This window comes from Crassostrea angulata, chromosome 3 (assembly GCF_025612915.1).
Source record: "Crassostrea angulata isolate pt1a10 chromosome 3, ASM2561291v2, whole genome shotgun sequence".
Lineage (NCBI taxonomy): Eukaryota > Metazoa > Mollusca > Bivalvia > Ostreida > Ostreidae > Magallana > Magallana angulata.
Window position 1 is genome coordinate 45,447,893 of NC_069113.1, and position 16,562 is coordinate 45,464,454.

Consider the following 16,562-nt stretch of genomic DNA (forward strand, 5'->3'; position numbering starts at 1 on the left):
ACTATCAGTAAGTCACAATAATTAAAATCTGATGGGAAACAAATTACTACAATCTATCAAAATAATGGTGTCTTTTATACCACTTTTATCCACTTCATCCACATGATGGTCATCATGGTCACTGTCTGATGCCTCATGCTGAGGGTCTTCTGAATGGCCATCCACATTCAGAACCCCTCGGTGCATATCCTGCAGTATCACTTCAGCCTCCATTGTAAACTGCAGCTCTTTGTTGTTGAGCCAGTGAAGCTGGAAGTTAAACTGTTGATCTTTGGATCCTATCACAGGGAGAAGTGGTACATCTGTTGACAGAACATTGTAAATCATTCATTTAGAACAGCATATCTATTGTGACAATTCTGTTTGTTTATCAGTGATGTCTCTTGCTCTCTTAAAAATTAATTAAATACCACACCTGTTTCTGGGTTGATGCTGGCAGCCAGGTGGAAATGCAGCACTGTGGCCACCCCGTTGTGGTGGATGGCGTACTTGTGGAAATCATGGACGCTCTGTACAGTGCTGAAGCTGGCCATGCTCATCACAGTCTCTGGCCCCATCTTATGGTGTTTTTTACGCTTGTGTATGGCATGTCTGCACAGGATCAAAGACATTGCTTAATTTTATAAAAATTGATTTTTTAAATAAAGTTCCCAAAAACAATTTGTTATACAATTGTATTAGTAAGTAATCTTGTATAGTTCCCATAAACAATTTGTTATACAATTGTATTAGTAATTAATCTTAATATATAAAATTCATTTTTCTGTGCGTTATTTAAGTTTAAGTGACTACTGAAATAAAAAGATAAAAAATTGTTAAAACCTACATGACTGTACTGGCATGAAACCACTTCTCACCGAGTACCAATTCTCGCTAGTACATTGTGACGTCATTTATCAACACATAAAATTTTATACCGAACTGGCGTCACAATGTACTGGTTAGAAATGGTATTGGGCGAGAACTGGTCGCACACCATTACAATTTATTTATGTGAACTGGCATTCAGGAAAATAATAATATTTCTGAATCACATTTTAATCTTTACTAAATTTCCTCTGCAAAATTTATTGAAATGATAACTGGATAACCATGATTTTTTTGGTATCAAAAGAATTTTATTAACTGACAATAAATCTATGACCTCCGTTTTATTTCTTTACAACAAAGTAAATGACCAAATACCATTTGCTACATCCATGCAATAAATCAGATAATTATTATCCCTTTATCAATCTGTAAACAGGTAGTACATGCAAATTACATACTACGTTTAATAATGCCACCATAACAACATGTACCACATAAGCAAAATCAAATAAAAGTCAAATTGTTGTGTTGATCTCCACAAATCTACCAGTAGCAATTTAAAAATAAGGTTATACATGTACTAGTGTTTTGAATTATTGCCTGCATATGAAATTGTAGATATGTCTACTGAAGGAATATGTCCTTGATAGATTTTATGCACATGATTAAAATTAATTAATTGTTGATATATACATAATAAATATATAATTTTATGCATTAAAGAAAAAATTATTAAAAATGGTGCTTCATGCAGATTATGAATGATTGAAAATGGATTTACATTGGGTTTTTAGGTTCATAAGGATTCACTATCTCCAAATTCAATAGTTAACTTAATTAATATAATTGATATTTGTCTGTGTCAAAGCTGACAAAGCATTTTGTTGTGTATCTTTTCTACCTTCTTTATCACATACTGTAGTTTTGGGTGGTGAGGGGTGATTATTTTGTCTAATATCTGCTGAAAGGGGATGGATGGAAAAGGAGAGAAAGCTTTAATTGGGAATGAGAGGGAAAGGTCAAATAAAGACTTTCATTGTCAGTATCAGACACATGAAAAAAATATTGTATTTATTGATTATTTAACAGTTGTTAATTGGATAGTATAATAAATACATCAGCTGTTTGTGTAAGGCCTAAAAAAATTAATAACTTGGTTCTCAGGCCCGCCCGCATGTCTTTTAACAATGCGCATTACCCATTTTTATCATCAAATGAATAAAATACAAAATTCTCTCGTGCGCAGATCGACTGAAAAAAAAAATTCCGGAATTCGCCGACCGCATCCCGATCGTATTTTAGAATCACTAAAACTCAATCGGTAATCCTCGGCCGACTCCATTACGCTAAGGTAAAGTGTGCGACCTTGGAGTTCCGAGTAAACAGATAAGCACTGCAATGCAAATGGCGGTCAGATCAAAAGGTTTGTTTCAGTTTGACCACGATGGCATTAATTTCGGCCCAAATTCAGAAGGGATCAACTGTTTTGCTTCCCTGGCATATAGTTGGTGGGTTTTCCGAGGGATGTACTATGTTAGAACTCTTTCAATCCATAAAGAACGGCTCCATTGACCTCGGGACTTGGGTTTTCCCGGAAAAACTGCGAGATTTGCCGATAACAGTTTCTGTTGGAAAATCAAAGACTGACGCGTTTGACAATGTGATGGCAAATATGAATGTTGTCCAAACAGTATCGTTGTTTGGTCATTATGTGAGATTCAACCTTGTAGAAGATAAAGACCAAAAGAGAAGCACCGCTTGTGAAATGCCTTCGGAATCGGGAACGGAGGATTCTGGCGCTGAATCTGGTACGTACAGTACTATGTATTTAGTTAGTGTGAAAAATCATATTTTATATATATGCTTAATATTTCACGATATTTTGGGCATATTTTCACACCATTGTAGTTGGGTATTTTCCTGATTTTATGTGATGATTTGATGCAGAAAAGAATATTCGTATTAAATTTTAGAAAAAATATAAAATTGAATAGCACCACTATTAAATATTCATTGAAATATTTGCACCACAAGAAAAAAAACTGATTTTAATAGCGAAAGTTATGAGTACATTCTCTGTAAATGTAATTTACAATGCCATATGTAAAGTTTTTAAAAATCCTTATTGACAGGTAAGGCCAAAAGGAATGCATTTGAAGTTCTGATATCTGGTGCTCGAAAGCTGTCTTTACCAGAACCATATGCAGCAGATGGAGATATCGTTAACAACAAGAGGGTGTTATACAACAGAGTTTTACAAATGCTGCAAAAGGCAGGATTAGGGTTTACACCAACCAATTTCGACCAAGGCAAAACACTGATTCAAACCATAACAAACTGCATTTGGACCATTGACCCACATATTGATACTTTGAGAGAAAGAAGTTTTTATGAAAAAATGTAGAAAATGCTAGAGAGAAAAGAAAGAAAACTAGAAAGTAAATGTTTTCAATTTCAATGTCCAATGCACATATTGAAGCGCTGTTGTTAAAAGTTCGGATTTTGAAAATTAAATAAAAAAAAAAATCCCTCGTCATTTTTTTATTGGATAAAAAGAAAAAAAAAAAGCCTCCCTCCCTCATTTAATTTTGACAAAACTGGCCTGAGAACCAAGTATTTAATTTTTTTTGGCCTAATTAAGGGTTAAAATATCCCCAAATTAATTTAAGGCCACTGTAAAAAAAAAAAAATTGGCCCTCTCTCAACTCAGTATTTCAACATTAGGTTTTAGCAAAAAAAATTTAATAGTTTTTTCTTTCAAAGTTGCAAGACAATAAAAAGAAAAAATCTGCAAACAACTGGATTTCAATTAAAACAAATCTGCTTCCATGTGGATTAATTGTGAAAAAAAATTTGAAGTGGGTAATTTTTTGTCCATCAGTCTGGAGAGGGCACACAAACATCTTTTTAAAAGTGGCCTATCATGATACTATTTTATCATTTACAAGATTCCTGGGTAAAATAAATAAGGAAATATATTTTATGTGATTTTATTTTGTGTGACTTTTCAAAGTTAAGCTTGCTTGCAGTAATGATCTCTGATTCTTACTGGGGGTCATTAAGCTATTATGTACCAGGTAATATGTGTGGATACTAAGACTGGATAGGGATTTTGGAACAAAGCAAACTTGGTCAAGTTGATGACTGCAATTATATGTTTTTTAGACTATTACCTAGTATATCAAAATTTGATGTACTTTCATCATATCCTATTACTGCTATTGCTGATATGACTGATATTGAGCAATTCAAAACAATTAATTTAAAATTAACTTATGTTTCACATCAGAGAATTTTCTGTAATTACAATCAATACTTATTGATTTTATGTAATTTATAATAGACTTCTCTGGTTTTGGGTTCAAAATCTATTTTCTTGATTTTAAAAGAATCCAAATAAAAATTGACCATCTTAAATGAAAAACAGATTTATAAATGCATTTCCTTCAGTGAGTCATCTTCAAGACCAAAGCTCTTATGTTTGAGAAAAAAAAATGACAGAAAAAAACCTCTGTATGTGAAGACCACATCTGTCCGTCTTTCCTGTCCAAAGACGGTTAATGGGATATCCGTTACGCCCAAGATATCCCCTTCTGTTGCCATGGAAACAAAATGGAATATTTTTTATGCTTAAAACTTTCCAATGCAAAAAATGTACAAAAGCTGTTACTCTTAACAAAAAATAAACAGTGCTGCACAAAATAGCATTATATCTATTAATTGTTATGTACAGAATGCTAATTCTGCACTGCATGTATCACAACCACTAAGCATATACATGTACAGTAGTACGCTATGCTTAACATATATTCTTATTCTCCTGCACAGATCCACAAGGCTGTATCCCGAGTTAGTAGAGAGATTTTAGTTAGAACCTACATGGAGTGAGATTATAAATATTCATAACTTACACTTCAAGTAAATTGCTAAAAAGAAATACAATGAAAACACTTCTTAATTTTCCTTACAGCAATGCTACATTGTATTTCTATTCAAAACATTCGCATTAACAGTTTTGTCTGTCAGCAAATCTAAAGTGTATTATAAATGTTTCAACCCCTAAACCAACCTAACCAAAGCATGCAATAGTGAACGTTCATATTTATTTTGCATTTAAAAAAAAAACCTCTGTGCTTGATACAAGATACATGAGGAAAGTTTTCATTTAATGTGAAATCAATGACTATTGTGAACACAACAGTAAAATATCTACACAATACATGAACCTGTAATTCATACCTCTCAAATGTATGTAAATGCAATCTTAAAAAGGTGAAATGAAAATTCAGAGCAATCAGAGGAGGTAAAACTTTGTGCATGTAAGATGTTATTGTTTGTTGCATGAACTATTATACCAGATAAACAGATGTCAACATGATTATCATTAAAATTAAAACATATAAATTGTTATGAAGAGTGAGATTAAGGTACCTCATTACACCCAGGCTTATACTTTTTACGACACTACGTCACAAGATGGCGATTTAAATGTTTTGTAAACAGTTACACTGTTTATATTGTTCAATTCTCCAAAATTGCACATTTTTTGCCAATTTGACTCAAATACTTCTTATCCATTATGATATCTATCATAATCAAGTAATTTTCTGCTTATTTAAGAAAATATTTCAAAGTGTAGTGAGCCACCTTAATGTATTGTCATTAAGATTTATTTAAGGGGGCTTGAGTTGACACATTTTACAGTGAAATATCAAAGACTTATTGATCCATCAACTAAGAATAATGAAAAAAAGACAAGTTGATGAAATTGATATTTGAATGGGAACTTTTTTTGCAAGAAGTAGAGTATTGTTGCTTGTTAACTGTGGCACTTTTCTAATAGCAGGCCTTCAAAATTTTTGGAGACTTCTTTGCCAAAATATAAATGAAGTTGTGATATGCTCTCCTATGGGAAAGTAAGATTTCTGGTGAAATTGTTTGAAATGTTAATGGAAAATAAAAATCCTTTAAAGAGACCCATCACACTTCAGCAACTAGCAAATAAAAATGTGGTTCAATTTTCTGTGATTTACTCCTTTTTCCATACCTGATAGTCTTTAACCTCTGGAGAAACCTCTTCTTGTGTCGATGGGTGTGAAACTTTGGATCCACCGATGAATTGGGGTCAAACTGTTCCAGATCCACCAGCCCATCATCGGGGAGAATGGTTTCCACCCACAATCGGCAGACATTATCCAGACAGGAAGTGACCAACATGTTGGCTACAGCTCCTCTACAACACGAAAGAGATCCAGCTCATAAAGGATAAAAATCAACCATTTAAAATAGCACTGCTAAAGGTTGTGCTTAAACAAGGTAGGGTTAAGGTGAACTGAGGCTAATTTTACTTTAATTTAGCTTTAATAAAAAACATTGACCTTCATAAATATAGTTCTGACTCCGACATATGTGACAGAGACAGACTAATAATAAATTCTTCTCTATCTGTAAATCTACTAAATATTATATATTAATCAACAGAAAGTTTGTCTTGCATTTATAGGGCAAATAGAAACAATGATTAGTTTCATAGGCACCACTGCATTGTGTCAAACAGCTACCGAATTAATTCATTTTTTTCTCTTTTGAGAAGGGGAATAACTCAATTTTTAAAAAATTTTGTCAGTGAGGAAAAAAATCAAATTGAATCTTCTCCTTTCCAAACCTTGCAACAAAAATAAATACCTGCTACCTCATTATAATTAAAATTTTTGCCCTGAGAAACTATAAGAATATGATTGCATACTCATTCAATGGGTATATCATCTGTGTACCTGGGCATGTATTTGCTAGTTTTCCTCCATGAGAACCCAGTGACAGCCCTGGGGTGGGCAATGTATATAAAGGAGTAGTGCTGCTCCTCCTTCTTGGGGCTCACTATGCTGTCACTCCTCAGTAAGGGGTACTGGTCTGTGAATAGAACAAAGTCAGATTTAACATTATCACAGCATTTACAGATAGCACGCTTACTACTACGCCTCGAGAATTTAAATCCCTGACTTTCAGCACTGAATATTTGGAACTTACTTTTTCTGTCTTCATACCAAATCTTCACCAATCTATCATTCTGTAAAGGACATTTTAAAAATTTTAATCACGTACATGTACATGGAATTTTACTCTTATGTGGCTGCATGCTAGATAATAGTCTATACCTTTCCGGCTGAGGCAAACAGCAGTCCATCCCAGGAGTACCTCAAATGATACACAGGAGTGGAAGGTCTATGAATAGAATGTACAAGAGGGTTTTTAAATACATAAACATCCAAAGCATTGTAAGAGTATACTGGTAATAAAAAATCTTCCTACTCCCTTAATAAGAATTAATCATTCAATCATTTTGTCCTGGTTTTTATTTCCCTTGATTAATTTTTCAATAACTGTTCACCACTATGGAAGAAAAAGAAACCTACTCTTTCCACACTAAAAACATACCTTGGCAATGCTAATATACTCTAATAAATCTATGAAAATTACTTTCATACAATTATCTGAGCATGCTTGAATCTGTGGAAGAAAAACAATTCTTTTAATACATGTATATAAATATGACTCTTAATCTTTAACTTACTTGCATCGCCAAACACAGATCCAGATTGTGGAAATCTCCTCTAGTGGATCATGGACATCCCCTTCGTCTTTATCCGCTTTGTGGTCCTCATCAACTCCACCTACATCAAAGTGGACCGACTTGGATCCACCCCCAGTTTCTTCATGATGCTCCTGGCTAAATGCCCAGATCTGTATAGATTCTCCCCCAGTGAGTAGTCTTGATCCTGAGTGAAACAGAAAGAGTACCGGGTAAAACAGAAATAGCAACACAGGAACTAAAAGATAATTCGCTAAGCCTTTTAATGAATCAGAAGTTTCTTAACCAATAACCATAGTAAATGTTCACCAAGATGATGGAAAGTGGTGTTAACACAGTATAATAGTAAGAGCAACTTTTCAAATATATTATACACTTGGTATCTATTATAATACATCATGAGATACTGAATAGATAGACATGTGGTGTATTTTTTAGAATCAGTAAACATGCAGTGCTTGAACCACACCTTCACTTTGTGTATACTGAACATGTATAAAATGCATATACAAGACTGTACAGTCATATAAATATGATCTGGATATGTTTTGTTTTTTACCTTCTATGTTCCAGCTCAAACAGTTGATGTAACAATCTGCTTCAAACTTGGCCGTCTGATACCATCTGTAATCTAACTTCTGGAAAATAATGTTGAAAATATTAAATGTTTACAAATGAATTCAATACTTATACAAAAGGGAAGGTGTGTTTCATTTGTATAAATAAAGACTAATATGTGTAAAATTAGTGCATTACAAAACTTTCTTTAAAAAATGAGAAAACAGTAAGCATTGGTAACCAATGAACTTTGAGCTTACATGTAAGGAGGGCTAGTCAGGTGGAGCAGTTGATTTATTTATCAATCTAATGTTCATTAAAAAATTTGATGTTAAATAAAACTTTCAAAGTTCAATATTCTACTAAGATATCGTTCCACTAGCCATAAGAAGATGTCATCTGCAAAGCTTCCATAATATCAGCTTCTATATATATGAATATATATATGTGACAGATATACATGAATTCTCTTATATTGCATGCAAAGTTTATCATCATTATCCCATAAATTATTTCACAAATTGACCTTATATTATTTTCATTCTCATATGTTGTTATCACGGTTAGTATGCCCATTTCGGATTCTTTGATAATTAGTACCTTTCCCTTTTTGACATAAGCTATGCATTTCACTAAATCCCTCATCTGAACACCCTCCATCCTCTATACAATTCATTGGCACTATACTAGTATACCAATAAGTTGTTACAGCTTGAGCCTTTCTCCAGCTCCCACCACTTTTCATTGAATTTTAATAATTAGATTCAATCTCTTCATAAATTTCGAGTGAATAAATTAATTCAGTATAATTTATGAAGAGTTCCTATGATGGCAAGCGACCTGACAGATAGCATGATGAGCTGCCAAAAAAAGCTTTATGAAATGCAGCTTATAATCATGATTTTTGATGGCAAAACACAGAAAGTGTCTTAATATTTCTCACTGGTTATATTGACATGAGAAATAATGCTGAAAATAAAAGCTTGACAGTTGTATAAGGATATTTTTGGCATGTTTATAGATGTGATTGTGACCATTGCACATGATACAAAATCTAAACTCAGCCTTATACATTTAGATTGATTAACATCTCAAAATTCAAACTGAATTAATTCTGTGGCTCATTTGCAATAACTTATAATATCAGGGTTTTTTTAATCAGCAGGCATTTTTCATAAATAAATTTGAATAAAATTAGTTTCCACGATGTTCCAATCTTGATTTTGTAGTTAAACTGAGGTAGATTGTATCAAATAAAAGGAAAGAATGTTAGTGAGGAAAGGATTAATTTGTAAATTACAGACCTCAAATTCCTAAAAGAAAAAAACTGTTAGTTAGATAGGCAGCACAAATAGCAAACAACTTCATAAAACTAAGAGAAACGCCCCATAATTATAATGTAATACATGTACATGTATTATAAATTTAAAACAGAATAAGAGTTTGTTTGTATGCTTCAGCTGATCAATGAAAAAGTTAGTAAATGTATGTAATTTTTTTTTTTATAAAATACTATATTTAAAGTAAAAAATACTAAATTTTCATGTTAAGAAGCCATATATTAATAATATCTATAATACATGTAATGATATGTTGATATAGATCTATATCACTTCATAATATGTACCATGTAGTAGCCTATTTTTGTTAATATACAAGCACTAGTTGAAAAAATATTTCAAACATTAGTTTTGCTGAGAAGTAGTATCGGTATTCAAGATGCCTAACATACATGTAAATGATATTTTATTAAAAAGACTCTCAACACTGTATGTTGAAGCACGACCATTTAGTCATCCCATATTCTAACAGAAAGATCCGATAAAGGCCTTACTTCAATTAATCAGTGCCTTGGATTAATATTTAATTTAAAGATGAACAAATTTATACATTATTTATTCCCAATAGGATAAATTACAACTTACATGGGTGCTTTCGTGATGGCGAAGTGGCGTGGGCTCAAATATGTACACTTCATTCTGGTATGATGCTGCTATCTGTAATGTTCATACAATTACAAATCCCTTCTCATATACTACAGGAATTAGCAAAAATTCATTGAGCTTTCTACATTCTTAACTTTATATATATATATCCAATAATTATTGATACGATATACCGTCAAATTTTACAAAATATTCAGATGTTGTTCTCTCACCTTTCCACTGTCAGTGGAGCAATCAATGCAGTTGACCTTGACATTGCCATGGGTCACCCCTGGAATGATCTGGACCCTCTGGAAATCACTGGCCAAAATTACAATATCGCATCCTGCTGCATAGGCCTGTAATGATAGAAATGGAGTTAGGAAACAATTTTTTATGTAATAGAATAGGAATAACCATGAGTAGGCTGGAACCCAAGACCCTTCAGTTTAAAAAACAATGCTATACTGACAGAGCTAAAGGGTTAATTCACTAGCTAGTGCTAGAAAGAGCCTGACAGTACTAAGGCTATTATACACACCATCACACTTAAAACATTAGATGCAGTAAATCTTTTTTTAGGGCAGATGAAAAAAAGGAAAGGGTTACAGAATACCCACTTGCATTGTTTTTAAATAACAAATTGATTATATATAAATCAAGTGTCCTTATTTGTTAAAAACATATTTTTGTTGAATTCATAACCGAAAGTATAATAAAATTAATTTAAAACATTGCAATGGATATTATTTTTGTGGCAAGAATGAGATATTTATCAATATAGGAAAATGTATTAAATGTATCTTGGTCATAAAAAAAAAGGTTTCTTTTAAATTAATTTCTAAGAGAACAGGACCAATTTCAGCGAGAATGTTATACTTTCAGCAAACTGACAATTTTTTTTAAACAGCTATAATGGCTGTAAAATCAATTTTGTATTAGTGCAACAGGATAGAAACAATTCAACATAGTGAAGTTAAAAATTACAATGAAAACGTTCATTTACAAATCATGGGGAAAACATAGAATCAAGACAATTATTTGGTTATTATATCACAGACCTCTGAATTTCTATCAATACCTGATAAATGTATGGTAAGGGATATATATCCAGCATATAAATAAATACACCCTGGTTTGTTTTTTTTATATAGATATGGTATATCTCTCTCTTTCTCTCTCTCTCTTCCCATACATTTAACGGCTTATTGATAGAAATTTAGAGCCTGATTACATGGCTACTTCCCGATACGTAATTCAATGTAATGTCGTTTTGACAACATTTTGCAGCATTGCATGTCTGTCGTAGAATATTCAGAACTTTAGCTGATTATGCTAATTAAGTTTGTCATCAAAAATTGATTTTATCGCTCCCACAGGACAATTCTCAATATATTATTGACAATCCAGAAATCGCACACCTCCTTTCGATTTTCTTGATCTACGTACGGTAAAATGAATGCCTTCCACGCTCCCAACTGCATAGCATTGGTCTCCTGCGTTGCATGCTCCCGTTAGAACTTGGTGCCGGTTCATATCAGTCTCAATAGCACCAAAATATCTGCAACTTATGCTGTTGATGAAAATACCACTATCATCTGACACATCGCCATATTGGATTTTGATTTCAAGGGAAGAAACTCGTACAGACTTTGTTTTGTTAACACGTACGAGGAATGTCATTGGCAAAAATTTCATGAAGAATCTTCATGATCTTATCAATTAGATATATAGTAATAATAGTTGAAAGTTGCTTTTATCATAACGTTAGAAATGTGCTTAATAATTCCGATCATTTGATAAATGTGTACTCCGTTGCATTAATGGCTTGTTCATAAACAAAGTTATATTTTTTTAAGTCAGTTGTAAATATACTTTTTCAGTTGTAATTGAAAGGTTTATTCAAAATACATAGATAGGTATACATTCATGTATTCTTTGGTATCGTATTTCCATTTGTAATCTACATTAATTTTTCATGTTTATTCATTTTTGAAATATATACTATAAAATTTGATTTTTTTAAATTAATTTTTTAGCTTTCATTTTGCAGGAGAAAAAAAATCTTTTGTATATATTATATGTCTCATCTGCCCACTATGTACTATATTAATATTTTTTTTATAGCATCGTTTTCGATTTGAATGAGGAAATAAAAAGTATTCCAAATATAGAAATGTAAAAATAAATTATAATAGAGAAAAAAATTAATATAAATTAAAACTTTAAGGCATATTTAATAAATCGAACGGGAACAATCACAATCGCAAATATGAAATTTTTAAAATAAGATACAAATAATAAATAAATACATGTACGCAGATAGTTTTTCATGATGTATGTTATGTATGGCCTTAAATGACACGTTCCTAAATGCCAACTACTAGCTGGTAGTAATATCAATCAAAAGGGTTTTACATATAGTTTCACGAAACTAGCTTTTCACTTTACCCTCGACTACATCTTATATAATGAATATATAATGCTTTATATGATATGAAATATGATTCACAGAACCGCTATATACAACGGTTTACATTTAACTCACCTCGTCGCCATTATTGTCTTGCTGCCCACATATTCTTCGACTGCAGTCAATATATGCCCCAAATCCTTACAGCTAAAATCTGTGCAAAACGACTTACTCAATATTCAACAGTCAAACGTCTTTAGTGTGGACATCAATAACCCTCGCAAAACCATTTGTGTGCCAGCTTCATGCAAATTACTGTGCGTAAAACAACACGGACATTTGACAACATTCGCGTGATGTGAATTTTCTTACAATAAAGTGTAAATGTAGTCGAATGTAAAGGATGCCCCCTCCCCTGTAGAGGGGGTATAAGGAGAGGTATGGATCAGAAATCCTTGACTTTGGAATATGAGGTAAAACCAAAAATCGTACACATATACGAGGGTCAATCAAAAAATATACGAAGACTTTTACCATAACTATTTTACTTAACGTCATATTGTTACTAAATTTGGCAGACATAATTTAGCAATAGTTTCAAATAGTTTGAAATAAAAAAATAAATATATGTCTTTATTTTAAAGAACTATTCAAAATTTAATCCTTCAAAAAATGAGGTTACGACGCACGGTCTAAACTTAATGGCGAAAGTAATATTTCTACAAATTGGACTTTAGACCAAAGAATATTGAAACCTCAAATTAAGTATTGTCCTGCTATTTTATGTTCCAAAAATTGACGAGATAGATTGTTTCGTTGAACAGATATCGGTTACTTAATAAGACAGATAATCCTTTTTAAAATTGACTAAAAACGTTAAAGTCGTCGACGTCACGGCGCAATAAAAGATACAAACAGTATGGATTAAGCTTGGGAAATGTACAATTAAATGCTCAATGGTGCAAATCATATGTCAAAAATTATTTGCACATATGTGGTTAACGGTAATACATTTTGTGGACATCAGCTAGCATGAAAGAAAATATAGTTTATATGTGAATATTTGGTCAAAAGAATGAGTAATGTCATCTGACATGCAGGGTTTTCATACCGTAAATGAAGAGACATACGGTAAAAAAAAAAAAACCATGTAAATCCCCCAAAACTAACATGATTTTCGAACAAATGTGAACAAAAAATGGCAAGTACTAAGATGCTCAGCGTGATATAAAGATTGGGTATTTCTTTTTTCTATTTACTGTACGTTCATCACCTTGACGTCATGTTTTAAACGTTAGTACCGTGCGCCGTGGTGACGAAATTTGCTGTTTTTTAAAATTGGATAACAAAAATACCTTTTCATCATATAAAATGAAATTTTGTATACCAATAAAAGAACTATTACTGCGTAAATTAATCTAATAGATGTTATTTTTATGAAAATATATGATAGACAGCATTGCCTTCGTATTTTTTGATTGACCCTTGGAGAGAGAGAGAGAGAGAGAGAGAGAGAGAGAGAGAGAGAGAGAGAGACGTGTCAGTCAATCGTTCGAAAATAAATATATGATTTTTATTATTTAAAAAAAATGTTATTTTCATTTTATTATTTTTAATCAGCTACTTTATATAATTCATTTTAAAGCTTTGTCTGCTGCAACATAAAATAGTACATCTTGCGAGAGTAAAACAGCCTCTTGGAATAAACTACAACGAGCATAAGATGTCATGAAGATTTTTTTCTTTTCTTCTATTTTTATTTCGAAGGGTGCCTGCGTAACCTTATGAATGAAACTGCTGAAACGTATATATATATATATACCAGGGAAAGGTTTGAGGTGTGGTAATTGAAACCACTTCAATTTTATTAGGCTTTACATGATATGCGACCAACACTCGACTTCAGATTTTTCTACTGTACATGTACAATCAAACGATAAATTGTTTACATCAATTAAATAATTTATCCTTAACGCCTTTCTGTTGATAAAAAAAGCATAATCAATCATCAATACATAATATCAAAGGAAAAATCAAAGTGTCAATCGTCCACTCCGTTTTGGCAAAAAAAAAAAAAAAATTAAAAAGGGGGAAAAGTTATCGGCCGCGCCGTTTTATTCTATTAACTTTCCGGAACTGCGGAGTATTGCGGTTAGTAATACGGATTGAAATCTAATCGAAGCGAGAGTTTCATGTCCTACTGTACATGAGAAGGGTATATAATTTTTATCTTCCCATTCCATAAACACACAGTAGTAAATATAGATTTTTAAATCATGTTCTGTATTACTAGACTTTGACCCGTGGGTGCACGGGTTGACAGTGCATATGATATCGGACATTTTCGAAAAAGATACATCAACACACCGTATTGTTGACATTTACATAACCAAGCTTTAATCCTGCAATAATGGTTTTAATTTTATTACACTCTGCTTAAAATTGTTAGTTAAATCCAACTGTGTGTCGCCACAGTTAAAATGCCTCCCATTTACCCGTAATGTAGCAAACAATTGCAGAATCGCTCCGAAACGATTTTAGAGAAAATTAATGGAGCTGCATTGAAAATAATAGTTCAATTATTCATATCAAACCATTTTGAGGCTGTTAATATCTTTCATCTAAAAATTAAATACATACTAATGAAAAATTCAACACTTTTTCCACCAACGTTTTTTACTCGCTTCGAATTTACACACCATGTCGACATTCGAAACTCTCGGGATTTTTCATATTAGAGTTATCTCCCGTATTTCCTTTAAAGAACAGAATATATGACAAAATTTCAATGAAAATTTACATGTATTTGAGTTTATCCATGAAAATGTGATATTGTGGAAATATAAACTAAAGAGCCTCCCGTGATTTAACGTGAATGCAATGCGCATCCGTAATGTAATCCGGATTTTTTACAGGACTTTTCGTTGATTATTAATCAGCGAAGCTATATTGAGAAAAAATAAAAACAAATTGGTAGTCTTCAAGTACCAATGATGTTTAAAATATATAAAACAAAAGACAGTACTCTTCCGATTTCTCGGTATTAAAGACCAAAAATTCGAATCTATTATTTTAATATAGTAGTTTAGATTTTATTTATAGTCTGTCCAAAGGTATTGCTTCAATCACTTTTTGATGATTTTTAATAAAAGTATACATACCTGTGAAAGAAATATCATACAGTTGAAATCGACGAAATGGAATATATCAAAGATATCTTCATTGACAAATTACCCTTTTTCACTCAAAAAAAGTTCACAGGAACAGAAACAAATTTCTTACGGAGATTTATAATGGGAAATGTTTACATCTTTTCTCCATTCGGAACTCACTCGGAATACCTTGCACAATTTTTCAACGTTATCATCCGGGCTATTTCATGGCTGATGCAATGCAAAATTCACGTAGACTTTCTATTTTAGGACGTGCTTTAAGACTTGAAGCAATAGAGGGGACATTTTAAAACAGATAATCTGGACATTTTTCAAATTTGTGGATGGTTGTAGTGTGAGCACAAACTGAAGGCATTTACTATTATCGAAATATCATTCGAAAAATGGTGGAAGCAAAAACTCTAGACAGGGTATAGAACAAGTAAGACTCGGAGTACATGAAACACCAGTCGTTAAAACCCAGTAAATTCAAAAGACGGTTAAAACAGTCATGTAAATAATGACAAAATAATCTTGTAATTACGAGGCAAATATGCAATAAATAGATTTCTCTTATGCAAGCTAGTGTAAATACTTGTTGTTTACTGAATATAATTGCTGTTGTGTGCGGATTAAGTATAGTCCTCCGAATCTCTATTCACATTTAGATTTTTTACATTTTTAGGGTCAATTCCCTAAATGTGAATAACCCACAAGGAATTAAAATGGACAATCACATCCTTCCATTTACAAACAACTTTACTTATTTAGGGAGTATTGTCACAACAGATGGTGGAGCAGACAGGGACATTCAGCAGCGACTAGCCAAAGCCAGAGCAGCATTTAAGAACTTGCAAGCTGTGTGGAAATCCAGCCAGTATACCAACAGGACAAAGCTCAAACTGTACAAAAGCTGCATCATACCAATTCTTTTGTACGGTTCAGAGTGCTGGAGAATGACAGAGAACGACCTTAACAAACTGTCAACTTTCCACACCAAGTCCCTGAGAAGAATCCTAAAAGTATTTTGGCCAAATACTATCTCAAATCAGGACCTTCTCAGCAGATGCGATCAGGAGGATATGGCCACCATCATCACCAGGAGACGATGGACC

General features: G+C 32.5%; 1 protein-coding gene across 1 annotated transcript in view; it reads right to left on the minus strand.

The window, feature by feature from the left end:
* Nucleotides 1–11,515, minus strand: part of LOC128175411 (dmX-like protein 1) — a 41,466-nt gene extending 29,951 nt beyond the window's left edge. The window contains exons 1-13 of the mRNA XM_052841025.1: nucleotides 11,332–11,515; nucleotides 10,116–10,241; nucleotides 9,883–9,954; nucleotides 7,959–8,037; nucleotides 7,382–7,586; nucleotides 6,966–7,032; nucleotides 6,838–6,877; nucleotides 6,585–6,720; nucleotides 5,858–6,043; nucleotides 5,050–5,073; nucleotides 4,320–4,403; nucleotides 416–591; nucleotides 81–302 (exon numbers count right to left, since the gene is read on the minus strand). Coding sequence (XP_052696985.1) covers nucleotides 81–302; nucleotides 416–591; nucleotides 4,320–4,403; nucleotides 5,050–5,073; nucleotides 5,858–6,043; nucleotides 6,585–6,720; nucleotides 6,838–6,877; nucleotides 6,966–7,032; nucleotides 7,382–7,586; nucleotides 7,959–8,037; nucleotides 9,883–9,954; nucleotides 10,116–10,241; nucleotides 11,332–11,418 — 1,504 coding nt within the window. The 5' untranslated portion in view covers nucleotides 11,419–11,515. The remainder of the gene's footprint in view (nucleotides 1–80; nucleotides 303–415; nucleotides 592–4,319; nucleotides 4,404–5,049; nucleotides 5,074–5,857; nucleotides 6,044–6,584; nucleotides 6,721–6,837; nucleotides 6,878–6,965; nucleotides 7,033–7,381; nucleotides 7,587–7,958; nucleotides 8,038–9,882; nucleotides 9,955–10,115; nucleotides 10,242–11,331) is intronic.
* Between the last annotated feature and the right edge of the window lie 5,047 nt (nucleotides 11,516–16,562).